Source organism: Cornus florida, unplaced genomic scaffold, assembly GCF_030987335.1.
Source record: "Cornus florida cultivar Cherokee Brave unplaced genomic scaffold, ASM3098733v1 CherokeeBrave_3.0.0_Hap2_Chr06, whole genome shotgun sequence".
Lineage (NCBI taxonomy): Eukaryota > Viridiplantae > Streptophyta > Magnoliopsida > Cornales > Cornaceae > Cornus > Cornus florida.
Genome location: NW_026775576.1, coordinates 83,071,633 through 83,093,624, shown reverse-complemented (window position 1 = coordinate 83,093,624; position 21,992 = coordinate 83,071,633). Strand labels below are relative to the sequence as shown.

The 21,992-nt window shown below is 36.8% G+C and overlaps 2 protein-coding genes across 3 annotated transcripts; both read right to left on the bottom strand.

The window, feature by feature from the left end:
- Positions 1-67: 67 nt before the first annotated feature.
- Positions 68-11,249, bottom strand: LOC132312395 (uncharacterized). Of its 2 annotated transcripts, none has more exons than XM_059810753.1 (8): positions 11,072-11,249; positions 10,042-10,267; positions 9,823-9,957; positions 7,196-7,418; positions 3,853-4,039; positions 2,253-2,437; positions 1,578-1,686; positions 68-812 (listed from the first exon to the last, which is right to left on the bottom strand). In XM_059810753.1, the coding sequence occupies exons 1-8, from the start codon at positions 11,163-11,165 to the stop codon at positions 790-792; spliced, it is 1,182 nt and encodes a 393-aa protein (XP_059666736.1). In that variant the 5' UTR covers positions 11,166-11,249; the 3' UTR covers positions 68-789. The 2 variants fall into 2 exon arrangements, with proteins under 2 accessions (XP_059666736.1, XP_059666735.1); XM_059810752.1 differs by having other exon boundaries at positions 1,578-1,715; positions 11,072-11,243.
- Positions 11,250-12,404: 1,155 nt separating this feature from the next.
- Positions 12,405-17,354, bottom strand: LOC132312394 (inosine-5'-monophosphate dehydrogenase). Its single transcript, XM_059810751.1, has 4 exons — positions 16,181-17,354; positions 14,824-15,003; positions 13,327-13,584; positions 12,405-12,836 (listed from the first exon to the last, which is right to left on the bottom strand). The coding sequence occupies exons 1-4, from the start codon at positions 17,177-17,179 to the stop codon at positions 12,765-12,767; spliced, it is 1,509 nt and encodes a 502-aa protein (XP_059666734.1). The 5' UTR covers positions 17,180-17,354; the 3' UTR covers positions 12,405-12,764.
- Between the last annotated feature and the right edge of the window lie 4,638 nt (positions 17,355-21,992).

The following is a 21,992-nucleotide window of genomic DNA, read 5'->3' as shown; positions in this document are numbered from 1 at the left end:
GGAATGCTTTACGATTTGGTGCCTGGTATAGTGAAGACATCCAAGAATATGATATGAATTTTGTATATGCCATCAATCCAACGGTCAAAAACATTCCGATATTCCCAACTCAATTAGAAATATAAAGGTAATACATGTATTATGTAAAAATATTCACTATAATCTTATACAACTCTAGGCAACATAGGACTCTTGATAAACTTCTGCATCCAGTAGTAATGAAAAATGAAAGACAATCTCTAGCCAAGTTTGCAGGAGGTGACAATCTTCCCCACTTAGTCCAGCAAAATCCTCAGAATCTCGCAATCACCTATTGGCAAAGGTCAGCAACTTCAAACGAGCTTTGTTCTCAACTTGTTCCGAGTCCGGTCCATTTGACCAAAAACTATAATTGAATCTCTAGACGAAAGTCTGGAGATAGCTTTGCTCCCCAGCAGTTCAAAGAGAAGGATGCAGAACAGATTGTATCTGACAGATACAAATTCAGTGCTAAAGAAGGTAAAAGTGATAAATCCCATCTAACACTCTTTCTTTCTTCCTCAACAGACGAGAATCTTCAATCAGTAGAAATCTTTAGTTTTCCTCTCCTAAAATCTCATTTTGGAACAAAGGAAGGAATCCAGTCGTCTGGGTTCTCGAGGTAGATGAAAAACCAAAGAAAAAGAATGTGGACGATTGGAGTTTTATAATACTCTAAGCAAGATGTTGGAAAGATAGGCTCCCTCGGGATAGGAAGGGTCAATAGGATGATCACAAGCTGCTCCAGCCTGACGTAGAACTGTAACTTTCCTACCCGCTGTTGATGCAGCATCCTGAGCAAGATAAAATATGAATGAGAAATGCTTGTCAAAGACCATGCCAGTAACATAAAAATAAATTAATCTCCAGGTATTTATTAAATGACCAGCTGTTCTTTATGCGACGTTATATAAAACAACTATTAGAACAATTGCTCTTTATGCGACGGAATGTTGGGTAAGCTAAGAAATAGATTTTGAACATAGTGAGTGTGGCAGAAATGCAAATATTGAAATGGATGTGTGGCAAGACAAGAAATGATAGACTTTAAATAAGCAAATTTGTGTTATGGTTGAAGTAGCACCAATTGGAGATAAAATGAGAGAAAATCTATTAAGATGGTTTAGAAGACCGTTCAGAGTGCTAGTTAGGAAGAGTCACATGACCCACGTTGAGTGTAATGCTAGGGGAAGTGGAAAATCAAAATTAATGCAGATAGAGTTAGTAAGAAAGTTAATGATTACATGCGATTTGAGTAGGCTATGGCGGTCGATAAAGCGGAACCGAAAAATAGAATTCATTTCGGAAAAAAAAAAGCTTTGTTAAGTTGAGTTGAGTTGAGTATTTATTAAACAACCAATAAAAACAGATTTAAGGTTGCCGATGGTGACCAATAGATCTCATTTATACAAATTGAAACTTCTCTAAGCAAGGTAATACGTAAAATAAAAATACATATATATGGAAGAAATAGAAAGCATTCTATTAAATTGAATTTCTGTCTCTCACCATTATGAGAAAACAAAGAAAGAAAATGGAAACAAGAATCAACTACTTGCCTGAAGAATACGCAAGAGCATCCCACTTTGGGTCATAGCTCCTGAGCATGAGCAAGTCATGAGAAGACCACCCTTCTTTGTTAATCGCATGGCCAACGAGTTTAAATTTCTGTACATGCCAGATGCACTTTTCAGAACCTGAATTCGACAGTGACCCAATAAGCAGCAGAACGAGACACAAAAATTAAGAAAAGGTTGTTATTGTTGATTTAAAAACTCCTATATACATCCCACCAAGATCTAAATTTCCTCTTTCTAACATTTTGGAATGACAAAAACAGGAGTTCACCAAGCAATTAATAATATGTGAAACCCAACTGTCAACAGGGCAGCTGGATTGGCTAGAGCCTCTTGGTGACCATCAAGAGGTTTCAACATTCAAGTTTGACTCTCTCGGGCTTACTAGATACATGTGGTCTTGGGGTGGTTGCATGTATCTAAAGATAATTGTCACGCTCCCGAAGGGAGTGCCGGAGTGGGTACCCCTCAAGGAAAAAGAAGGAAGAATATGTGGGTATGGGTGCAGGAGTTGCACTCACATGAGTGTGAAAGGTGTCATACACCACATCTTAGTAAATATGAGCTCCATTAACTGGCCCCTAAATATGCAATTCCTGGCTCCACCTTTGATTCCTGGTAATAATACTAAGTAGCACGTTACACATGTCATGATACCTTTCTTCGAGGTGCTAGTTTAGGGGGATCCAGAATAACTATATCCCATGATTCATTCCTAGAAGCAGCATCCTTCATAAAATCAGACGCATCACGTCTTAAAAAAGATACTCTCTCCGGATCCAGGTTGTTCAGAATAATATTTCTGTTGGCAAGCTCCAAAGCAGGCAAAGATGTATCAACACCTGTCAAACAAGAAGAAAACTGAGCGAACTCATCTAAACTACAATATACTCGGAACCTTAGATTGTGCACTCTACTGCACAGAAACAACTCCAAGGAAGATCAGTCCTAACAGCAACCAGAAAAATATGCAGTAGCTAATTTCAGATGTGCCTTTGAGGCAACACAGTACTGAAAAAATAATATGAAACCTCGTGTAGAGACATCCCGGCGGACCTCTAATGGCTCTTTTAACCTCTCACATGGGAACATATGATATCTGCTTTTTTAAGGATTGTTCCAAGGATCTACAGACTTGCACAGATGCTCTGAATTTTTCCAAGAGTCAACTTAAAACTCAATTTTTTATGATAATAGGTAATAATCATCCAGTACATTCAACCGGGTAACAAATTATTATTATTTTTTGACAAGTGTCATCCAGGTAATAATCATCCAGTACTTTCACCAGACGTATTTCATATAGCACTTGCAATAGAATGAGATAAAGACAAGAAGTTGGTAATTGAAAAAGTAAAGGATATAGAGAGTAAAAGATGTAGAGAGAGATGATAAATTATGGTGGGTTGCTTGAGACTGATAAGAGGAATGTTAGGTCTCCAGAGATCTTTCTAGATGCTCCAAGCTTCTTGTGAAAGAAGGATGATAATATATGATGATGAATTGATGATAATGCTAATGGTTGTTGACCAAAGTATTATGTAACCAATCAAGATGGTTGCTTCAACATGAATGTGAAAGAGAGAGAGAGAGAGAAAGAAAAGTGATGCGAACAGTAGCTCCTCAGAGCACATAGCTATAAGATGGCATGGCACTATACAGTAACAGTATACACATGGCAGGAGGCTTGCAGATCCAACAATGATATAGTCGGCAAGCAAGAATGAGGAAGGTTTAGGAGCAGTAAGCTAGTCAAATTGAGTAAAGGGCAATTTTGTTCAATTTCCATTACTTTTCCACATCACAGTTCATAGGGGGTGTTAATGAAACTGATGTACTTTAGAATATATATATATATATATATATTTGATAAGATACAATTCACACCCTATATATTCTGGACAAATTTTCATTTGAATTGAATCTACCTTAGTAATTGCAAAGTTAATGGTCAGAAGTCTACTGAACTTTATGCTGGATTAATTTGCAGCCAGATTATATACACACAATAATACAGTTGAATTTACTGATTTTTTTATAACAGCCTTAATAGGTGTAATTTACAGAATCAAAGAAAAGAAGCCTAATTACCTCCTTCCAAATTTAATACAGTTCATGCAGGCATCTGTAACAGAAATCTAACAAGCCTAGAATTATGTGTAAAGTTGGAAAATTTAAACCATGCTCTTTACAATATTAGAAGAACAACCACCATTAAAAGATATTAGCAAGAAATGACAAGAAAGATGACACATACCAGTGACATTCATAGCACCACCATGTGCTGCGTTTAGAGCAAAACCGCCAGTATAACAACATACATCAAGAACTCTCTGACCATCTGATATTTTAGATATGAATTGACGATTTTCACGCTGATCAATATAAAATCCTGTCTTTTGGCCCTCCAATGAGATTGAATAAGTGACCCCATTTTCCATAACCTGGCACAGAGAAATTACAAGGTGGCATAAAATGCAATATAAACAGCTATAAGAACAAAATTTTACAATCAATTTAAACCAAAATGCTAATATATATGATATAGCTACCGACTGAAGTAGCTATTGACTTACTGAATATGCACTGATTATTTCCAAAAAAAAAAAAAAACCAATGGAACTTTTCAACATAAAAACAAGGAGCAAAAATCGCAAAAGAAAAAGAAAAACCTCCAGGGAAAATTAGTCCTTAATGGTCCAACTAACTTTGACCTAACACCCCATCTCATGACATGAGCACAATCCCAATTTAAACATAATGCAATAGCACTAATCGCACTCAATGAGTTGGTTATCTAAGATATTTGCTACAGTTGCATTAAAGGAAATTTAAAATATAAAAATTATAAATATGTTTCAGAAGAAATTATGAGAAATAATATTGGTGTACCAAGCAATGGCCCCTACTAGCACTCTTGATTATCAGGGTCCACACAAGCTAATGACACTTTTAAGTATTGGTGAATTGATTAATTCTTCCAGTTAGTTCAAATTAAGACAATGACTTGAATGATGTAACTCAATCAGACTGGCTTCTTCAAATAGGAAGACAAGAATAAGAACACACACACACACACACACACACATATATATATACATACATATATTTATATAGAAGAGAGAGAGATAGCCTTTCTGTTCAATCTTTATTACTCCAGGCCCATCCTACTCTGCACTTATAACACCTATTTATAAGCTTCATAAGACCCAAGAAAATAAGCAAAAGTCTTTTAGAAGTCGTGTTATTTAAATTGTAGCATATTATGACTAAAACTCCATTATAAAAGCTACTTACACCTAAAAAGATTCGAAAAACAGCAAAGATTGTTAATATAACAATTGCCATACCATCTTCTCAATTGCCCTGTGTCAAATAAGCATTCAGGGAATGTTAATTGCAATGATTCAGATAATCAGATCATCTCCACAAAGTCATGATCAATAGCCAGCATTACAACTGAAGATTCAATGTACAAAATGATTTCTTGTCAAGAATAGGGAGAATATATTGAATATAAACATGTAGTGATTGCAAGACCTCCAGATGTGATACCAAAATTAATGTAACCCAATGGAGTACAGTTTCTCAAAATAGAAACAAGAGAAGAAAATTAACAATTAAGAGAGGGAGAGCTCTTCTAAAACTATAATCGCCAAGTGAAAACCTTATAAAACCCTGCCTACCTAACATATTAACATATTAAGACTCAAATTTTATTCCCAAGACCACTAGAACTTCTAAGAATAAGTAATGATATATGTATACGATTTGTATGTATACACACACAAAGAAAGGGCTGCTATAGGACATTTGTATGATCTTCTCACGAGTTCGCATAAAAATAATTATATAAGGGATTGTTAATTAGGTGGAATACACTCAAGTGTGTCTCTAAGTCATGGCAAAGATCATTGCCCTACCAATGGGCCATTAGCACAATGGTATAACCTCCCTCAAAGGGCGGATGAGGGGTTCGAATCCCGTAGTTGGCAATTTCTGAAATGTGTGTGTGAGTTGTTACCTAAAAAAAAAAGACCATCACCCTAGAAGTCGTTGGTTCAATCTGTAGAAATAGGTTGGTGCAGAATATTACAGGTGGCCGACCTCTTTCATTCCCTTTTTTTTTTCTTTCTTTCTTTCTAAAAGCTAATGATGCATTATAAAAAGAGAATACAACCCATGTCAAGTGATTTATAACAGAATCAATAAATAAATAAAAAAAGACTCCAACAATGAATTCAAGTCCTCCCAGCAGTTTCCTGACGAACAGTTTTTGGTGGGATTCCAGGGCAGTATGTCTAATTCTGTGGGTTGTCGAAAGAGCATCACCCTGGTTGGCTGGTTGGTTATTCTTTCATAAAAGAATTGACATTTTCTGCAGAGTATCTAGAGGGAAAGCTTTGTGAGAGATTTGGTGTGCAAATGCACCTTCAATTTCAGATGATCAATTGCTATATAAGATTGCTGAATACGAGAGGCTGAGTTTCTCGATTCTTCAGCCAGCTTGGACTGCAGAGTTTATGTGATCTCCCCATTTTGTAGAGATGCTGGCTTCTCTCCTCCTACATTTGTCAGGAACCTTAAAGGTGATTTATTTTATTTCTTTTCCATGAACAGCAGTTCTGGATGTAATATAACCTTAACATTGGACTATTGGATCTCCAGAAAAAGGGCAAGCATAAATGTTGCGCAACACAAGTTTAGAGGATGTATAATCTCCTTGCTCATAACTCCTTCTCCAACCTCATGGTCACAGTTTTCAGCTGGTTATGTCCTTGGTTACGGATTGGTCCCTTCAAAGTCTTATAATTATTCAGAATATCCATGCAAGTGGATTTAAGGGTCAGATTTTAGAGTGCCACTCTTTTTCATCCTACAGTCAATAATAAAAAAAATTGATTAGGCAATTTTCATAAAAATTGAGGCCCTGGTAATATTGCTGATAGCAAAATAGTTTTATATGGTCTGCTGTAGCACTTGGTAATTCTGTTGACGAGATTAATGTTGCAATCTGGATTCAACACCCAACAGCAGAAAAGTTTTCAGTAAAAGGAAAATTGTTAATATGGTTTCCCTTTTGGTGACCTCGCATCAATCAGGTTAAAGACATTCCTCTTGCAGATTTTCCCAACACTTGGAACCCCGTTATTTATCGTGCTTAGATTTTATTGACCCACTTCCCTAAAACAAATGACAGATCAGAAGTGCACAAAGAATACTATAATACAATTACATGAGTAGAAGCTAAGTACAGCAGATATCAAGATTTTGTGTAATGTGTATGTAGGGATGAAAGGATTAAGATTGTATATTTATGATATTTGCTTAGTTAGCAACAGGAAATGGTACCCGAATACAGCCGTAAGTAGTAAATGTACATCAGAGGTGTCTCTCTTACTGAAAAGAGATATTAGAGGTGTCTCTAAATAATACTCTAGTTTCAGTCATTATGCTCCCTCCTCTTATGTAACAGGCTTCTCATTGTTGAACAAGATAAATAAATTTCAGTTAATTCATACAAAATGGACCCTCGTGTGAGCTTGCATTATCAGATTTTCAGACAATGCAATATAATGTCCAAAAAAAAAAAATCTAACCTTTGTCCTTTCAAGAGGAGTAGATGGATCTATATCCTTTGGATCTGATAAATCTAGTCCTTCTTCTTTTAGGATCTCAATAGATGGTCTCCAGCTTATATATCTGATCCCATCTAATCTATGAATACAAGATTTTATCTGTGACTTGTACTTCTCAACCCAAGCAGCAGATGATGCTATTACAGCTATATCTCCAAAGATATCAATAATAAGGCCTGACAACCTGTAGCAGAACTTAGGTGAACAAATGAAACAATTAACTAGCTTGCACAAAGGAAACACATTATAACAGGAAACTGTAAAATCTTAAAAAGAATAAAGGGTGGTTCTTAAAACATAAGAGTACTAACAAATGTTATCAGCCTTTTGATAAATATTAACATAACGTATGTCCAGAATTTAAATATCAAATTTGCAATACTGGATACTTTTTTATTTATCCATCTATGACAGTGACATAAGAATAATCAGTAATGAAAAATATATGAGGCCAACCGTAGTGAAAATAGAGTTTGATAATATATATATATATATATATATATATATATATATATATATATATTATTTATATATAAAAAAAGTGATGAATAATTAGAATTACTTAGTATATATGACTCCTAGGGAGCTAAGGTGAAACTGATACAGAAGAATGCGTACAAGAAGTCCTAAGATACACAATACTAATAGGCAATTAAATGGTTCAAAAACACTTAACCTAATTAAATGGTTCAAATTAACTTAATGAGTGAAAAAAATAATAAAATAAAATTAATGCAACAAAACTTAGAATTATGGATGTGTTCCTTTAGATGAGATAATGGAGGTTTTTCTTATATGATTCGATGGATGTCTCCCTTATATGAGATGGTGGATTTGTTTCTTATATAAGATTTAGGATAGGATATGTGCCTTACAATAGAATTGAAAACAAGGAGGTTAACATTTAACCAAGAAGATTAACACGATATTAAGTGCATGTTTAGCATTGTTGTAACTTATAATAAGCGTTTTTCCATTTAGAGCTGCCAAAAAAATGTTCCATGTGGAGGATCAAATAGTGTTTGCTAATGCAGTATGTAAAGCAGTTTTAATGCATATTCTCCTTCCATATATAGATTCATTCTATAAATCTTTACCTCCACTTGCACATGCAATTTAAAAAGCACCAATTTTGAGCTCTGGCTAATAGCTCTACTAGGCTAAAATCTAACCACTAAAAGGTACTTTCTTTTGTCACCAAACACAATTAAAAATGAATTTTCAAAAAATGAATTTTCAAAATAAAAGTGCCTTTAACAATTCCAACCACACTGCCAAACATACTATAAACCAGAAAAGAATGAGAAAATTTACAACATAGTTATTTGGTACATATCCATATCTATTGTACAATTTTGATAGCATATTACTTATGGTCACACTAATATTATTGACGTAAGGTAAGATTTCAAACTTGCTGATCTATGATTTTGCAGAGCTGTAAACTCACTCCCTCAATTATCATTTCAGGTAATGCTCATGTCAATTGTGGTTAGAGGACTTTTGCAATTTAGTTATCCTTCCCTCACTTAGTTGTATTTATTCCATTATTGTTGAGACGACTAAGGTTTATATGTAAATATTAGAGGTTGGATTTATTATGGTTTGAATTATGTTAAGACATGGTAATTTATGTTATATTATGGACTATGTGATCAATTATTTGGATATTGTTACAATATGACAGGGAATGATATTATATGCATTGTAATGCGGTTCCCAATTCATGCATTGTATTTGGGTACGGGGCAAGATATTCGAATTTGGGGTGTGACAATTCTAGTCCTACTTATCTTAAACCCTTGTTTTGTTCTAGAACTTCTTTCCACACTTCTACTTTAGCAATTATCCCCACTCTGGTTTCATTAAATAGAACAAGATCATCACAAATAGCATACTCTGTGAAAGCTCATCCTGAATGTGTTTGTTAGTTAATTTATAACTCAAGCAAATAAATAAATAAAAAAAATATCGGCTTAATGTTATCTATGACATAAGCCAAAAGTAATTGGAAATGGATTCGACTGTTCACCTCCCTGGCAAAAATCAAATTGATTTTCCAACACTATACCCATTCTCCCAATGTGTCATAGTATGACACTTCGATTTGATATATTGCCCAAATAAAGCTGAATAACAAAAATGAATTTGTGCAGTCCAACCTAAGTAGTCAAAACAATGGTTTCTTGAGTTGATCTAAATTTTAAGAAATTATTTGAACTATTGCACAACCAATTTTCTAGTGATGACTGAAGATAATACAATGTGATTGAAAAGTTGCAATAATTCTCGACATTCTTAAATATAAGAAAACCTAAAACATGAGCTAGAAGCCCAATATGCAACTGCTTAAGCATACAAACAAAGGTGGAAAAGGAATTTTTAAAGCAAGCAAACTAGCAAGTGATTCACATGCATTTATGCTGTGTTTATAAAAAAAAGATACTAAAAATTACAGATGTTCTCTCTCTCTCTTTTGGTACGTGTGTTTACTCTATCTCAAATTCAGTCTTAAAGATAAAAAGGATTTTTTGAGTCAAAAGTATGAACTTGACAAGGAGTGTTGATAAGTATGCAAGGAAATATACCTATCACCTTCACTATTGACAAGACGGTATGCATTTGTATTGGCAGAGGGGAGACCCAAACTCTTGCGTAGCTGGACAGCTGCATGGATTCTTGTTTCAAGAAGTTTCTCCACATTCAACGCACAAGATGGATCTCTGCACCATTTAGACCAACAATATAATTAGCCTTGTGCATCTGAAGAAACAACTGAAAACTATGAAGGACTTATTACAAAATACCCTGCTGCTTCCTCTTCTAGTTGCATAAGCCGAACACAGAACATAGAAACTGAATTGTATAAGCCCCAACCAATTGGTTTCTCCATCCCGTCAGCTACCAGCACAACATCCCCGGTCTTAGGTGGTGGCCTACCAATTATTCTATCAATTGCCCCACTATACACCATTGGACTTCCTTCCCTAAAGAGTTGTGTCTTCCCCTTTTTCAGAACAACCTTGGCAACACCTATCAAACCAGCAAGACTCACCCATCATTAATCAGCAATAAGGCCTAGAGACATACAAGTATCTTACAATTAGTCAGTAAATATGCTTTTTCCTATTCACAAATATAAAATATCACTTTACTCCAAAAAAATCATATGTTTGTATTAGATGCCGAGAGAGAGAGGGCAATGAAAACACTCCAAGAAAAGGTACATAGGGATAATCAACTAAATGATGTGAATGTCATGCTAGGTCTTCATAGATGCCAAGCTGAATGTTAAGTACTAGACCTTATCCCTTTGCTTAAAGCCTTAAACTCTCCTATCTACAACTTGAAAATTAATTTGAGTTGGTTTCGGTTTAATACAGTTAAAAATGTTGGGAAAAGAAAAAAAATTCAAGAAAATGTTGGGAAAAAAAGAAAGATCTTTCAGAATGCAAAATAACATACTACATAAAAACAATTGATAAAAAATGCTTTTAAAAAAAGGATCTTCCTTTGATAGTATGAATTCAACTAGCCTAGTGTACGAGGCTGCCGTCATTGCCGAGTCTGGGAGGGTCAAATGTCCGCAATATCTACCTCTGTATGCGAAATGGAGCAACTTTACCGTTGCGCAAAGGCCCCCCTCATCCCAAGCATATATAGAAAGACTTCAACAGTTGCTCAATTTCATGTAAATTGCAAATTGGAACAGTCCAAGAGCAGAAAATTTAATTCAAGTGAATACATCATTCGCTCATGTAATAAATACATATATACACATAGAGTATACACTTAGGTGGATATGTGTGTGTCAGTGTGTGTGTGAGAGAGAGAGACCTTTGTGGAAGTTTGAAGCGATATCGTGAAGTGTGGTGGCTGACGATGATAGAGTAATACACGGAGACTTCATCAGGCGGCCTGTGAGAGCCATCGTTTTTAGTGACCCTTTTTCACTCCAAGTCGAAGGATGGAGGTGGATTGCAGTGGAGCTGTTTGGCGGGAGGAATTAATCCATCCGCGGGCCCGGCTAGATATGTTTGGACAGAGGGTATACTGAATCCCGTGCGTGAAACAATGTATCCCCGTGCTATGGGCCAGACTAGTTGAACCCAGATAATTCAAAATTTTAAGGGCACTTAAAATAAAGTTTTTAACCTTTTCGACAATGTTTCATCACGTTTGATTATGCATATATACTCGAAGGTAGGGGCTCATATCGCAAGGTTACTGGCCTGTTAATAATTATATGTATAACTAATAAATTTATGAGTACCTATTAAAAAAATATTGTTATTGAATTTAAGCTGGGCTTGGGTCTCGAACCAATTGGTACTCTTAATTTATTTTAAATGATGAAAATTGTATTTGATACGTAATTATTATTTTTAATTTTATTTACATTGATAAGAAATATACTTACACATTTTTTTTTGTCCACAATTAACTCGAACTCCTTCCTTTCTCTTTAAGAATAGAATTTTAGCATTGGGCAAACTCCTTCCTTTCTTTTTAAGAATGAAAATATACCATTGAATTAGATGCTCTTTGATTTGTGTTGTGAAAGCAATCTTCAATTAGTTTTTCGTCAGTAGATGCTATCATGTGATAAATTTGCTGCACCTTTTTGTTTTTGCCCTTTATTTTATTTTTTTCAATTTGTAGCTGATGAAGCACAATGGCTTGAATCTTGTTAAGAACTTGAATTAAATTTTTATTAACTGATTCTTAAAAATTATGTTAAACTTCATCAATGTCTAGTGGCAAATTATTACAAATGTAATTGGATATAAAAAAAATAAAAAAAAAAAAGTCCCAATTTTAGTACAAGCTTTGGGTATTCCCCCAAAATTTGGGAAGGTAACTGAATGTGAGACAAAATTCCTCTCTCTACTCTGTTTCTTTTGACCTTCCAACGAACAACATAGAAGGTATCACTTATTGACGCAACTAAATGACACCACAGTAGGCCTCCTTAAAGCTTATTAATAAGCTCAATTTGAGTGTAGGAGTATTTAATATTCACAATAATGAATAAACTTTCCCAAAAAAAAATATATACTATATATATATATATATATATATTCACAATAAAATGAATGGTCAGAAATTTCAAACACAATCCTTCTCCCCCTCTCTATTTCTCATGTTATGCACTGAATAGGTTACGATATTGATAACTTTTACTCTCAGATATTATTATAGTTCAGATCAAAACAGAACATGAGAATCAGTTATAACTTAATACAATTCCTTTCCCAGCTTTATTGTACATCCAAACAAAAAGTAACAAGGCCAGACAGATGGTCCTATAATCAGCAACCACAAACTTGAGATATATAGAGGTGCATAATCTTGATTTCCATGAAATACTAATGGATTTTGCCTAAGCTCGTGATAAAATTAGCAAGTTCCTTGCCTCAGTGATGGACTTCAGCTAATTTTGATCATATTAACCAAAAATTCGAACTACGAATAGATTGGGTACCAGCAGAAGAGCAGTTGTGGCATTCAATGCAAAGGGCTTGGGATGTTAGAAATATTTCTTTTCGTAAGAAACCAGCCCATGCACTCCGCCTTCAACTTGTGCCGCCCCGGTACGAACCTGTATAAGCCGAAGAGAGAACAAGTGAGATGCAGTGACAAACTCCTAAAATGAATTGTTGCTCCTCAATTTCCACCTTACTAACTGTCAATTTGGAAGTGTTCCTGAAGGGAAGCTAGGAGTGTTTTAGGGACTAAATGAGCTAAGACAACTTTTCTGACATAACGAAAATTGTAATTTGCGCAAATGAGCATTTCACAACAGAGATTTGACTTCTTTATTTTCATTTACATTTATTTAAGAGATGTTGGAGTTGGAGACAGAAAATTGGAGGGAGACAGGACGATATGGAGAGAAGGTAATGAGATTGAATAGGATGGGAGTTTATCAAAGTTGCCGTTATACAAAATGTTGAAGACGAAGATGAAGATATGATATGCTTTGGCAGCAAAAAATTTTGGAAAGACAATTCCAGATGATCTGAACTATAAATAAGACTAGCTCTGCCAGCATAGAGCCACAAAAAATTTCATCCGCAATATGGTCATACCTCTAGCCTTAGTACCCCGGAACCTAACAGGTCATGAGCAGATTGCAAGGAGGAAGAACCAAGGTCCTGGAGCCCCTGTTTTACTGCTTGCATCGTGTAAGGTATAAACTTCAAGACAGAACCTTTATCTGCAACTGCTCCAACAACTCCCTGAGCAATCTTTAACTTGGCTTTATCACCTAAGTATCGCACGTCGCTCCCTTTTGTCATTGCTTCTAGAGAGCCCATTCCTCGGTATTTCTTGATCCGGAGACCCCCCTGTAATAATGAAACATTGGAACAAAATAGTAATTAGAAGAACCTTTTAGAGAAAGCAAACTGGTAGAATTGAAGGACAAGGAATTTGTGCAGGACCACAAAAGGCGAAGGCTTTAAGATTTTCTAGAGGAGCAAATAGAAAGCAAGAATTTTCATCCATCTATTACCTCTAATTGATGTGACTAGTCATCATTCACCAATTGGTGGCACTTCTGAAACAGTTCTTAATTTTAGTTCAAGCTAAGTGATACCGGGTTCAGAATCGACCCCTGTGATACTAAGCACAATAAACTATATATAAGCGCACGACATGATTTCAGCACTAAAATGACCCATCATAGATGTTATAGATTCTACTGTAAAGTATACTGATTTCCGTTAATACCCAGTAATACTTACAAAAGCATTATAACATCTGCAGGATTTTGTTTCAATTTGTTAAATGTAGAGAGAGATGGGAGGAAGCGGGGGATCTCATCCAGTATTAAATTACGAAGTATCCTACCTTCCCATTGACTCATGCCTTTCAACAATTCTGGACTTGCTACACAGAAACACACACACTCTCTCTCTCATCACAGTCTGTAAATTATTTTATTTTATAACTATATGTTTGCATAAATTATTTATGTAAAACATACCAAATACTACACCAACATGCACTAATGCAGTCCACATTAAAGGTCGTACTATAAGAAAATGAAACGTGAGTTCAAATAATAATAAAGATGTAATATGCTGTAATTTTTAACTGAATTTATGGGTTTAGATAAGGCAGAATGTTGAAGCATGATTCATATAACATATCCCAAATAACTGGAATAAAGATTAATTAAGTTCAGTAGAATATGGATATATATACAAACATAAGTTTTGTCAAACAAGATAGTTTGAATTGAGTGAATGCCGATTGCATCTCCAAATTCAAGATATGGTTACCAATGGCATACTTATTGCAGAAAAGCATCTCAAAAGAAAAATAAGTATAGAAGGCCAGAAGAACTAAAGACACGAGTCTAAAATAAAAAATAAAAATAAAAAATCATTACAGTAGAAGTTAAAAACAAATACAAATAAAGGATTGCATATCCATGACACTCGTATAAATAAAATCAATATTTCACAAAACTCATGCATGACGCGTCAAATGATGCAAGATGAATTCATTCCCTAGTGAGCAACAACATCTATGAGTCTAAGACAGCAATAAGAACAGAGTGTCACGGGGCATTGTGTCACCTGATATTCATAAGCTCCCGGAGCTTCATTGCTTCCAGCTAAGAAGCTTCCCATCATTACAGTTGACGCCCCAAGAACCAAAGCCTTGACAATGTGTCCAGAGTTTGAAATGCCTCCATCCGCAATGACAGGCACACCACTTTGCCCAGCAATGGATGAAACCTTGTAAACTGCAGTCGCCTAAGAAGTTTGGGAAAGAAAAAATAATTATACGGTTGAAAGAATAGCAATGGATATTGGAAGAATTCTCAGTCATACTGTCAAGAGTTTTTTATGGTGTTAATTTCACTAATATATTGTGACTCAAATACTACCACTTACATATCAAAATCAATGGTGTGCTCACTTTAAATCTGTAAAAAAAATTACTACTGAAAGGAGAATGTAAAATTTGATATACTGCTTCCTCAGCCAATTAATAATTATATCAAACATTATAACTTGAAAAATAGTGAAAGCCAGCTTTGGTAATTGTCCTGTTGAAGGGTAACCTCTCTCCAACAAAGAATACCACATTACAATCATGGACAGATGCCTGTGGAACATTGTTTCAGGCACAAAGTGACAAACTGTTGCAGTTCCTTTACATTTCCATATTCAATGAGACCAATAGCATCAATGTACTTGTCACACAAGTTAATTATGTCCACGCGCCCGGCGCCCCTACCCAAGAATAATTAAAGGTAAAAGAAGGGTAAAGTATATGTGGTCTGACACAGAGGGAAAACTGCTCTTTCCATCTAAATTTCCTGGCAGAAAGTGAAATTATCATGACAGACCATGACATCCTATACGATGCAATGCATCCATGTGACTTTTTCAAATTCAATACTGTGAAACTTCCCGTTGCATATTCAGATGGAAACATCGACATAGTTCATAGAAGGTCGTCACTCGTCAATGTATTGAAACAATTAACAACAAGCGACATGTGGTGCTAACTCAACTAGAATCCAAATAAAAGATAGCACATCAGCGTTGCCAAATGATCAATACAAAATAGCAAAAGTATATTTGACACAGAAAATCATCGAAATCATCCTTGCCTTAGTCCCATGTGAATGGGGTCGACACATAATATAATCAAATACGTTAAGTGAAGGGGATGGCACCAAATTATATCAATTAGAAATATATATGAAATATTAAGGCCTTGTTCTGGAGAAAAACAAGTACTCGGTAAAATTCTACACATTTCAAAGCATTAATGTGCCATATAACTCTCGATGGACATTTCAAGCTTGAACTTATAGTAAGTATAACATAACAGAGGCATTCTCTAAACCATTCAAGCACAGTGTTCCATGCATACACGGGATAAACTAATCCATAAAGTAGAATTGAGAATTTTTGTTACCTGTCCTCGCCCCACTGCACACACCTCCTGTGTGGTGCAAATTGACCCAGACCCCATCCCAACTCTCAACCCATCAACTCCGGCTTGTATCAAATTCCGCGCCTGGTCCATTGTCACGACATTCCCACCAATCACATCCAACTCGGGGTATGTCTTCTTCACGTACTTAATCATCTCAATCTGGTAACTCGAATTCCCTTGAGAACTATCCAACACCACCACATTTGCACCCGCCTTCACCAAATGCTCCAACCTCTCCTTATCCGTTTCCCTCGTCCCAATCGCCGCCCCCACCATGAACTTCCCATCAGCTCCAAGTGACGGCAGCCCCAACGCCGCAGGAAACCCACGGATCCTTTCCACGTCGGCGGCAGTCACCACATCCACCACCTCCCCGTCTTTTTCACTCACCAACGGCACGAATTCGAGCTTCTTAGCCGCTAAAAAGGTAGCAACTTGCTCGAAATCATAGCTCGACGGTACAGTTACAGGTGATTTTAACATATAATCACAAACCTTAGCTTCCTTACCGTTCAGGGCCTCCCAATCAGACTTCGTGACCACGCCTAACAACTTGGATTTCCTCGTACCCGACTCGGTGACGAGAATGAACGGTGACGAAGCGAAATCGTCGGCGGAATCGATTGAATCGGACGGTGACATGAAGATTGGATCGGAGACGAAGGGGATTCGATGAGATTTGGCATGTCGGACCAAGGAGGCTTGTTCGGAGGAAGTGTTGTTGGAGTGGACGATGCCGATTCCGCCGAGAGCGGCCATTGCAACAGCCATCGACGACTCGGTGACGGTGTCCATGGGAGAAGCGACGCAGGGGATAGAGAGGTTGAGGTTGCGGGTGAGTTTGGTGGCGAGTTGGACTGAGTCGGCTGGGAAGTCGATGTAGTGTGGGAGGAAGATGACGTCATCGTAGGTGTACGAATAGCGTTCCTTGAACAACCTCTCCGCCGGAAATCCGTCTTCGATTGGAAATCCAGCCATGGCGTCGCCGGAAATTGCACAGATATATATGTGTAGAGAGAGAGATTGCCGATGGGTGGTGAACTAAGTTTAGATTTTTAGGGTTTTACTCCGCCTCTCCTCGGCGTATACGGAAGTGCTAAGAAACAATTGACGAACTTTGGAGGGAAAAATCCATATCTGAGTTGTCCCATTTCCATTATGTGGGTCCCACGAGGCGATACAGGAAAGTTTATAAAGCTTCCGATAAGTACGTAGCTTTTTTCTTTTTCTTTTTCTTTTTTTCTTTTTTCTTTTTTGAAAGGTGCTAAGAAAAGTTAGACAAGAAAAAAATATCTTATGATGTGATAGCACTAATTCGACTTTAGGACTCTGTAAAGAGCGTTGGATGGGAAAGTTTTTATAAAGCTTCCGATAACAACGTAGCTTCTTTTTTATTTTTTATTTTTTCTATCAGTGTTATTTATGGAGAATAGTGATTTTTTAAAAAAACATGTGGAACCTGTATTATTTTTTTAAAAAGTTATTAATTTATTTTTTTAAAATTCTATCTCATTTGGATTTATAAATAATTTTAAATGGAAGAGGAAATGAAATTTGTTTGTGAAGGATAAAAGGATCATAATTCAATTATTATAGTTGGGAGGGTCATAGATTCATAATTAGGTGGTCATATATTGGAAACAAAAAATAACTGTTTACATATCAAGATTATAATACGAACGTCAAAGCCTCTATATTGCATATCGAGATAAAAGTACATACAATAATTAAAAAGAATAAAATTTTAAATGTGTTAAAAAGAATAAAGAATAAAATTTTAATAAAGAAAGTGTAAAATCTTAAAAAGAATAAAGGGTGGTTCTTAAAACATAAGAGTACTAACTTAAGTCACAAAGAGCAAGATCGTTAAAACAGTAAAATTATATCATAAATAGTGAAAATTTGATTGAGAGAGTGCGTGCACTCAGAATGTGAGAGCGATACTTGTTAAAAAATACTGCGTGACTTAAGTAGTAATAAATGTTCTCCTAGATTCTCCAAGCTACATAGTGATAGAAGTCTGGTGACTTTAACTGATAGAGAAAAATAAACCTAACCAGACTTTAACTGATAGAGAAAAATAAACCTATCTTGACCTAACGATAGAGGCAACCAAGTGTTGACCAGCCGCCAGATCTTTTCGGTGATCAACGATCATATTTTGTTATTAGGGGTAACGATTTCCATAGATAAGAATGATGACAAATCTTATGCAGGATAAGATTTCCACGGGGATGATAACAAACCTTATCAAGGATAAGATTTCCATGGGATAAGTTCCATGGGATGAGGATGATGAAATTCCCTTATCGAGAATAAGGGAAGCGACGATAAATAGGACGACGATTCGGGAATAAGATACGACAAAAAAAAACTATTATTAAATTTCTGCCTTCTTTTTAGACCTCCGGTGACTAACTTGACCATCGGAGAGCTCTTGGCAGGCACCACACCGGTGCCGTCAAGGTTCATTGATCTTCTCCTCTCTTCCTTGCAGGAAAACGGTGTCGTATCAGACTGCGTGAATTTTACCCTCAACAGTTGGCGCCGTCTGTGGGAACGACGATTCCCTTGAATCAATTAATTACTCTGTTGGGTATATACGTTTGCAGTCTGGTATGGTTACTGAAGGAACACCGTCGCAAGGATCTGGTCAAAGGGTAGAGTCAAGTGAAAACCTGGACGTCCCAAACGACCAAACATGGCTTGCAGCGTTGGAACTGCAAGTCTAAACTCTGAGTCAGGGTATGGACCAGTTGATCCAGCAAAATGCAGCGCTCCTACAACATCTTGTTCCACCAATTAAACAAAACTTGCCACGACAAAATCTCTCAAATCCAAACGGAGGTAATGGGAATCTTGAAGAGTAGGATAATCACCCCCCCCCCCCCCAAAATGAGACTGAAGTGGAACAAAGCCAGGTGGGAACCTGACATAGAGCGGTGGTCCATCTCTCCCACGGAGTTCTCGACCTCCTGAAAGCACAGCCTTTTGTCTTAAGGAAAAGATAAAGAAAGTTACCTATCTCGACCTGCAGATCGAGGATCTTAAGGGGAAAATGGAATATGTAATGCAGGCTCTGAAAGGGAAAGGTCCTACCGCAGTAGATGACCTGGTACAAAGGGCTAACTTGTCGTTCAGCCCCGCCGTTATGAAATGTTCACTACCTAGCAAGTTCAGGATGCTCTCGTTCAAAAGCTTCGATGGGACCAAAGATCCCCTCGATCACCTGGAAACTTTTCAAGCTCTTATGCATTTACACGCTGTGCCAAACGAAATAATGTGCCGAGCTTTTCCCACTACACTTAAGGGATCAGCAAGAGTTTGGTTCAACAAACTGAAGCCAGGAACCATCAACACCTTCGAAGAACTGAGTAAGCAGTTTGTGAGCCACTTCATTACAGGTCAGAGGCATAGGAGCCTGGCTACCTACCTGTTTATCTTAAAGCAACAAAAGGAAGAGTCGATTCAGGAATACATCACCCGATTCAAAGCAGAGACGTTGCAAGTAGAAGAGGTGGACGATAAGGTAGCTTTGACCGCTTTCATAGGAGGACTCCAAGCCTCCAGATTCTTGTTCTCCTTATCAAAAGAACCTCCCACCAGCATGATAAAGTTGCTGATTAGAGTGCAAAAACACATCAACGCTGAAGACACCATGAGCGCACTGAAGGAAGGAGAGGACAAGAAGAGGCCAGCCCCTCTCGCCAGGGATGAAAATAATACCAAATATAAGAGATCATTCTTCAGCCAGAGCGATAACACATATCATGAGAAGGACTCAGATGAGTATACCGACTAGAAATTGTCTCACGGCTGGAATTAGCCTTATCAAGTCATTCACAATAAAGACTGGGGGTATCTTAGTTAATCATTTTAAATGGAGGGTAGCTCCCTCACGTGTTATCTTGTTTTAATAAGACTTGAGGCAATGATGATCTTTAATAAAATTCTTTTCAGTTGGCTTGACTTTTGGTCAATTATCTTTATATGTGCAATATCCCTGTACTATAAGGGATAGTAAATGAGTGTCCTGTATTACAAGGACCCGGGCTAAGCGAATCCCGTAATCCGTATCCCCATATTATAAGGGATAGTAAATGAGTGTCCTGTATTATAAGGACCCGGGCTGAGTGAATCCCGTAATCCGTATCCCCGTACTATAAGGGATAGTAAATGAGTGTCCTGTATACAAGAACCCGGGCTGAATGAATCCCGTAATCCATATTCCCGTAATATAAGGGATAATAAATGAGTGTCTTGTACTACAAGGACCCGGGCTGAATGAATCCCGTAATTAATATCCCCTTACGATAAGGAATAGTAAATAAAAATCCTTTATTAAAGGAGTGAGCTGAGTAAAGCTCGTAAAGTTCAATTCCCTTATTAAATGAGTGACGACCTGAGTAAAACTAGTACCCAGGGCAGAGTACTCAAAGGTACTAAAAATAGTATCAAGGGGCAGAGCACCCCAGGGGAAGATTATCCAAGGGTACTAAAAATAGTACCCAGGGACAGAGTACCCAAGGGTACCAAAACTAGTACCTAGGGGCAGAGTACCCAAAGGTACTAAAAATAGTACCCAGGGGCAAAGCACCCTAAGGGAAGATTACCCAAGGGTACTAAAAATAGTACTCAAGGGAAGCGTACCTAGAGAAGAAGAAGAAGAAGAAAAAAAAAAAAAAAAAAAAAAGGATGTTATTGTTCATATGAACAATACCTGCGGGAATAGTACCCGCAGGTACTGTTCCCAGGGCAATGAAAAAAAAAAAAATAAAATAAAATCAATAAAAATCAATATGTTACTGTTCATATGAACAGTACCTGCGAGTACTGTTCCTAGGGCAAAAAAAAAAAAATTCTACTGTTCAATAAACAGTCCCGCGGGCACTCTGCCCGAGGGAACAGTGCCGGGGGCAACAAAAAAAAAAAAAAATCTTACATTCCCAAAGCTAGACGAGCAAGCTTGGGAATGAGGGCCAACTGATAGGGAAAAATAAATCTATCTTGACCTAACAATAGAGGCAACCAAGTGTTGACCAACCGCCAGATCTTTTCGGTGATCAACGATCATATTTTGTTATTAGGGGTAACGATTTCCATGGATAAGAATGATGACAAATCTTATGCAGGATAATATTTCCATGGGGATGATAACAAATCTTATCAAAGATAAGATTTCCATAGGATAAGTTCCATGGGATGAGGATGATGAAATTCCCTTATCGAGAATAAGGGAAGTGACGATAAATAGGACGACGATTTGGGAATAAGTTATAACTTGACCGTCGGAGAGTTCTTGGTAGGCACCACACCAATGCCGTCAAGATTTATCGATCTTCTCCTCTCTTCTTTGCAGGAAAATGGTGTCGTATCGGACCGTGTGAATTTTACCCTCAACATTAACAATGAGAAAATTCATGGGATATGACAAGCATTGGTACACCTCCAAACTCACACTTGCCTCATACCATCTACCAAATTCTTTTTATATTTCTATTTTTCTTTTTCTTTTTCCTTTTCCTTTTTTCCTTTCGGTGAGCACATCTAATTCCATTAAACAAAATTTGCAAAATTTCAACACGAATATATGCGCTAAAAACCATTTGAGATACTTCTTGTTGAAAACTGTCTCAAGGGCAGCTTTGCTCCACACAAATTATAATAAATGAATGGCTTAACTCCCACAACTCCTACTAATATGGTATTATTTATGAGGTTTAATTCACACACCTCTTGATTTTACATAACTTTCACCATCAAGACCATTTATTACCTCACTAGCATGAAA

What these genes read in the sequence shown, in the direction of transcription:
- LOC132312395 (XM_059810752.1), bottom strand. Translation starts at nt 11,165, where the DNA reads ATGGCTCTCACAGGCCGCCTGATGAAGTCTCCGTGTATTACTCTATCA. An exon ending in CGCTTCAAACTTCCACAAAG is followed by an intron (nt 10,268 to 11,071) that starts GTCTCTCTCTCT and finishes CTGGTTTGATAG; the next exon opens with GTGTTGCCAAGGTTGTTCTG. An exon ending in GTCAATAGTGAAGGTGATAG is followed by an intron (nt 7,419 to 9,822) that starts GTATATTTCCTT and finishes GTTCTGCTACAG; the next exon opens with GTTGTCAGGCCTTATTATTG.
- LOC132312394 (XM_059810751.1), bottom strand. Translation starts at nt 17,179, where the DNA reads ATGGCTGGATTTCCAATCGAAGACGGATTTCCGGCGGAGAGGTTGTTC. An exon ending in CGGGAGCTTATGAATATCAG is followed by an intron (nt 13,585 to 14,823) that starts GTGACACAATGC and finishes TCATTATTACAG; the next exon opens with GGGGGTCTCCGGATCAAGAA. An exon ending in CCGGGGTACTAAGGCTAGAG is followed by an intron (nt 12,837 to 13,326) that starts GTATGACCATAT and finishes CGGCTTATACAG; the next exon opens with GTTCGTACCGGGGCGGCACA.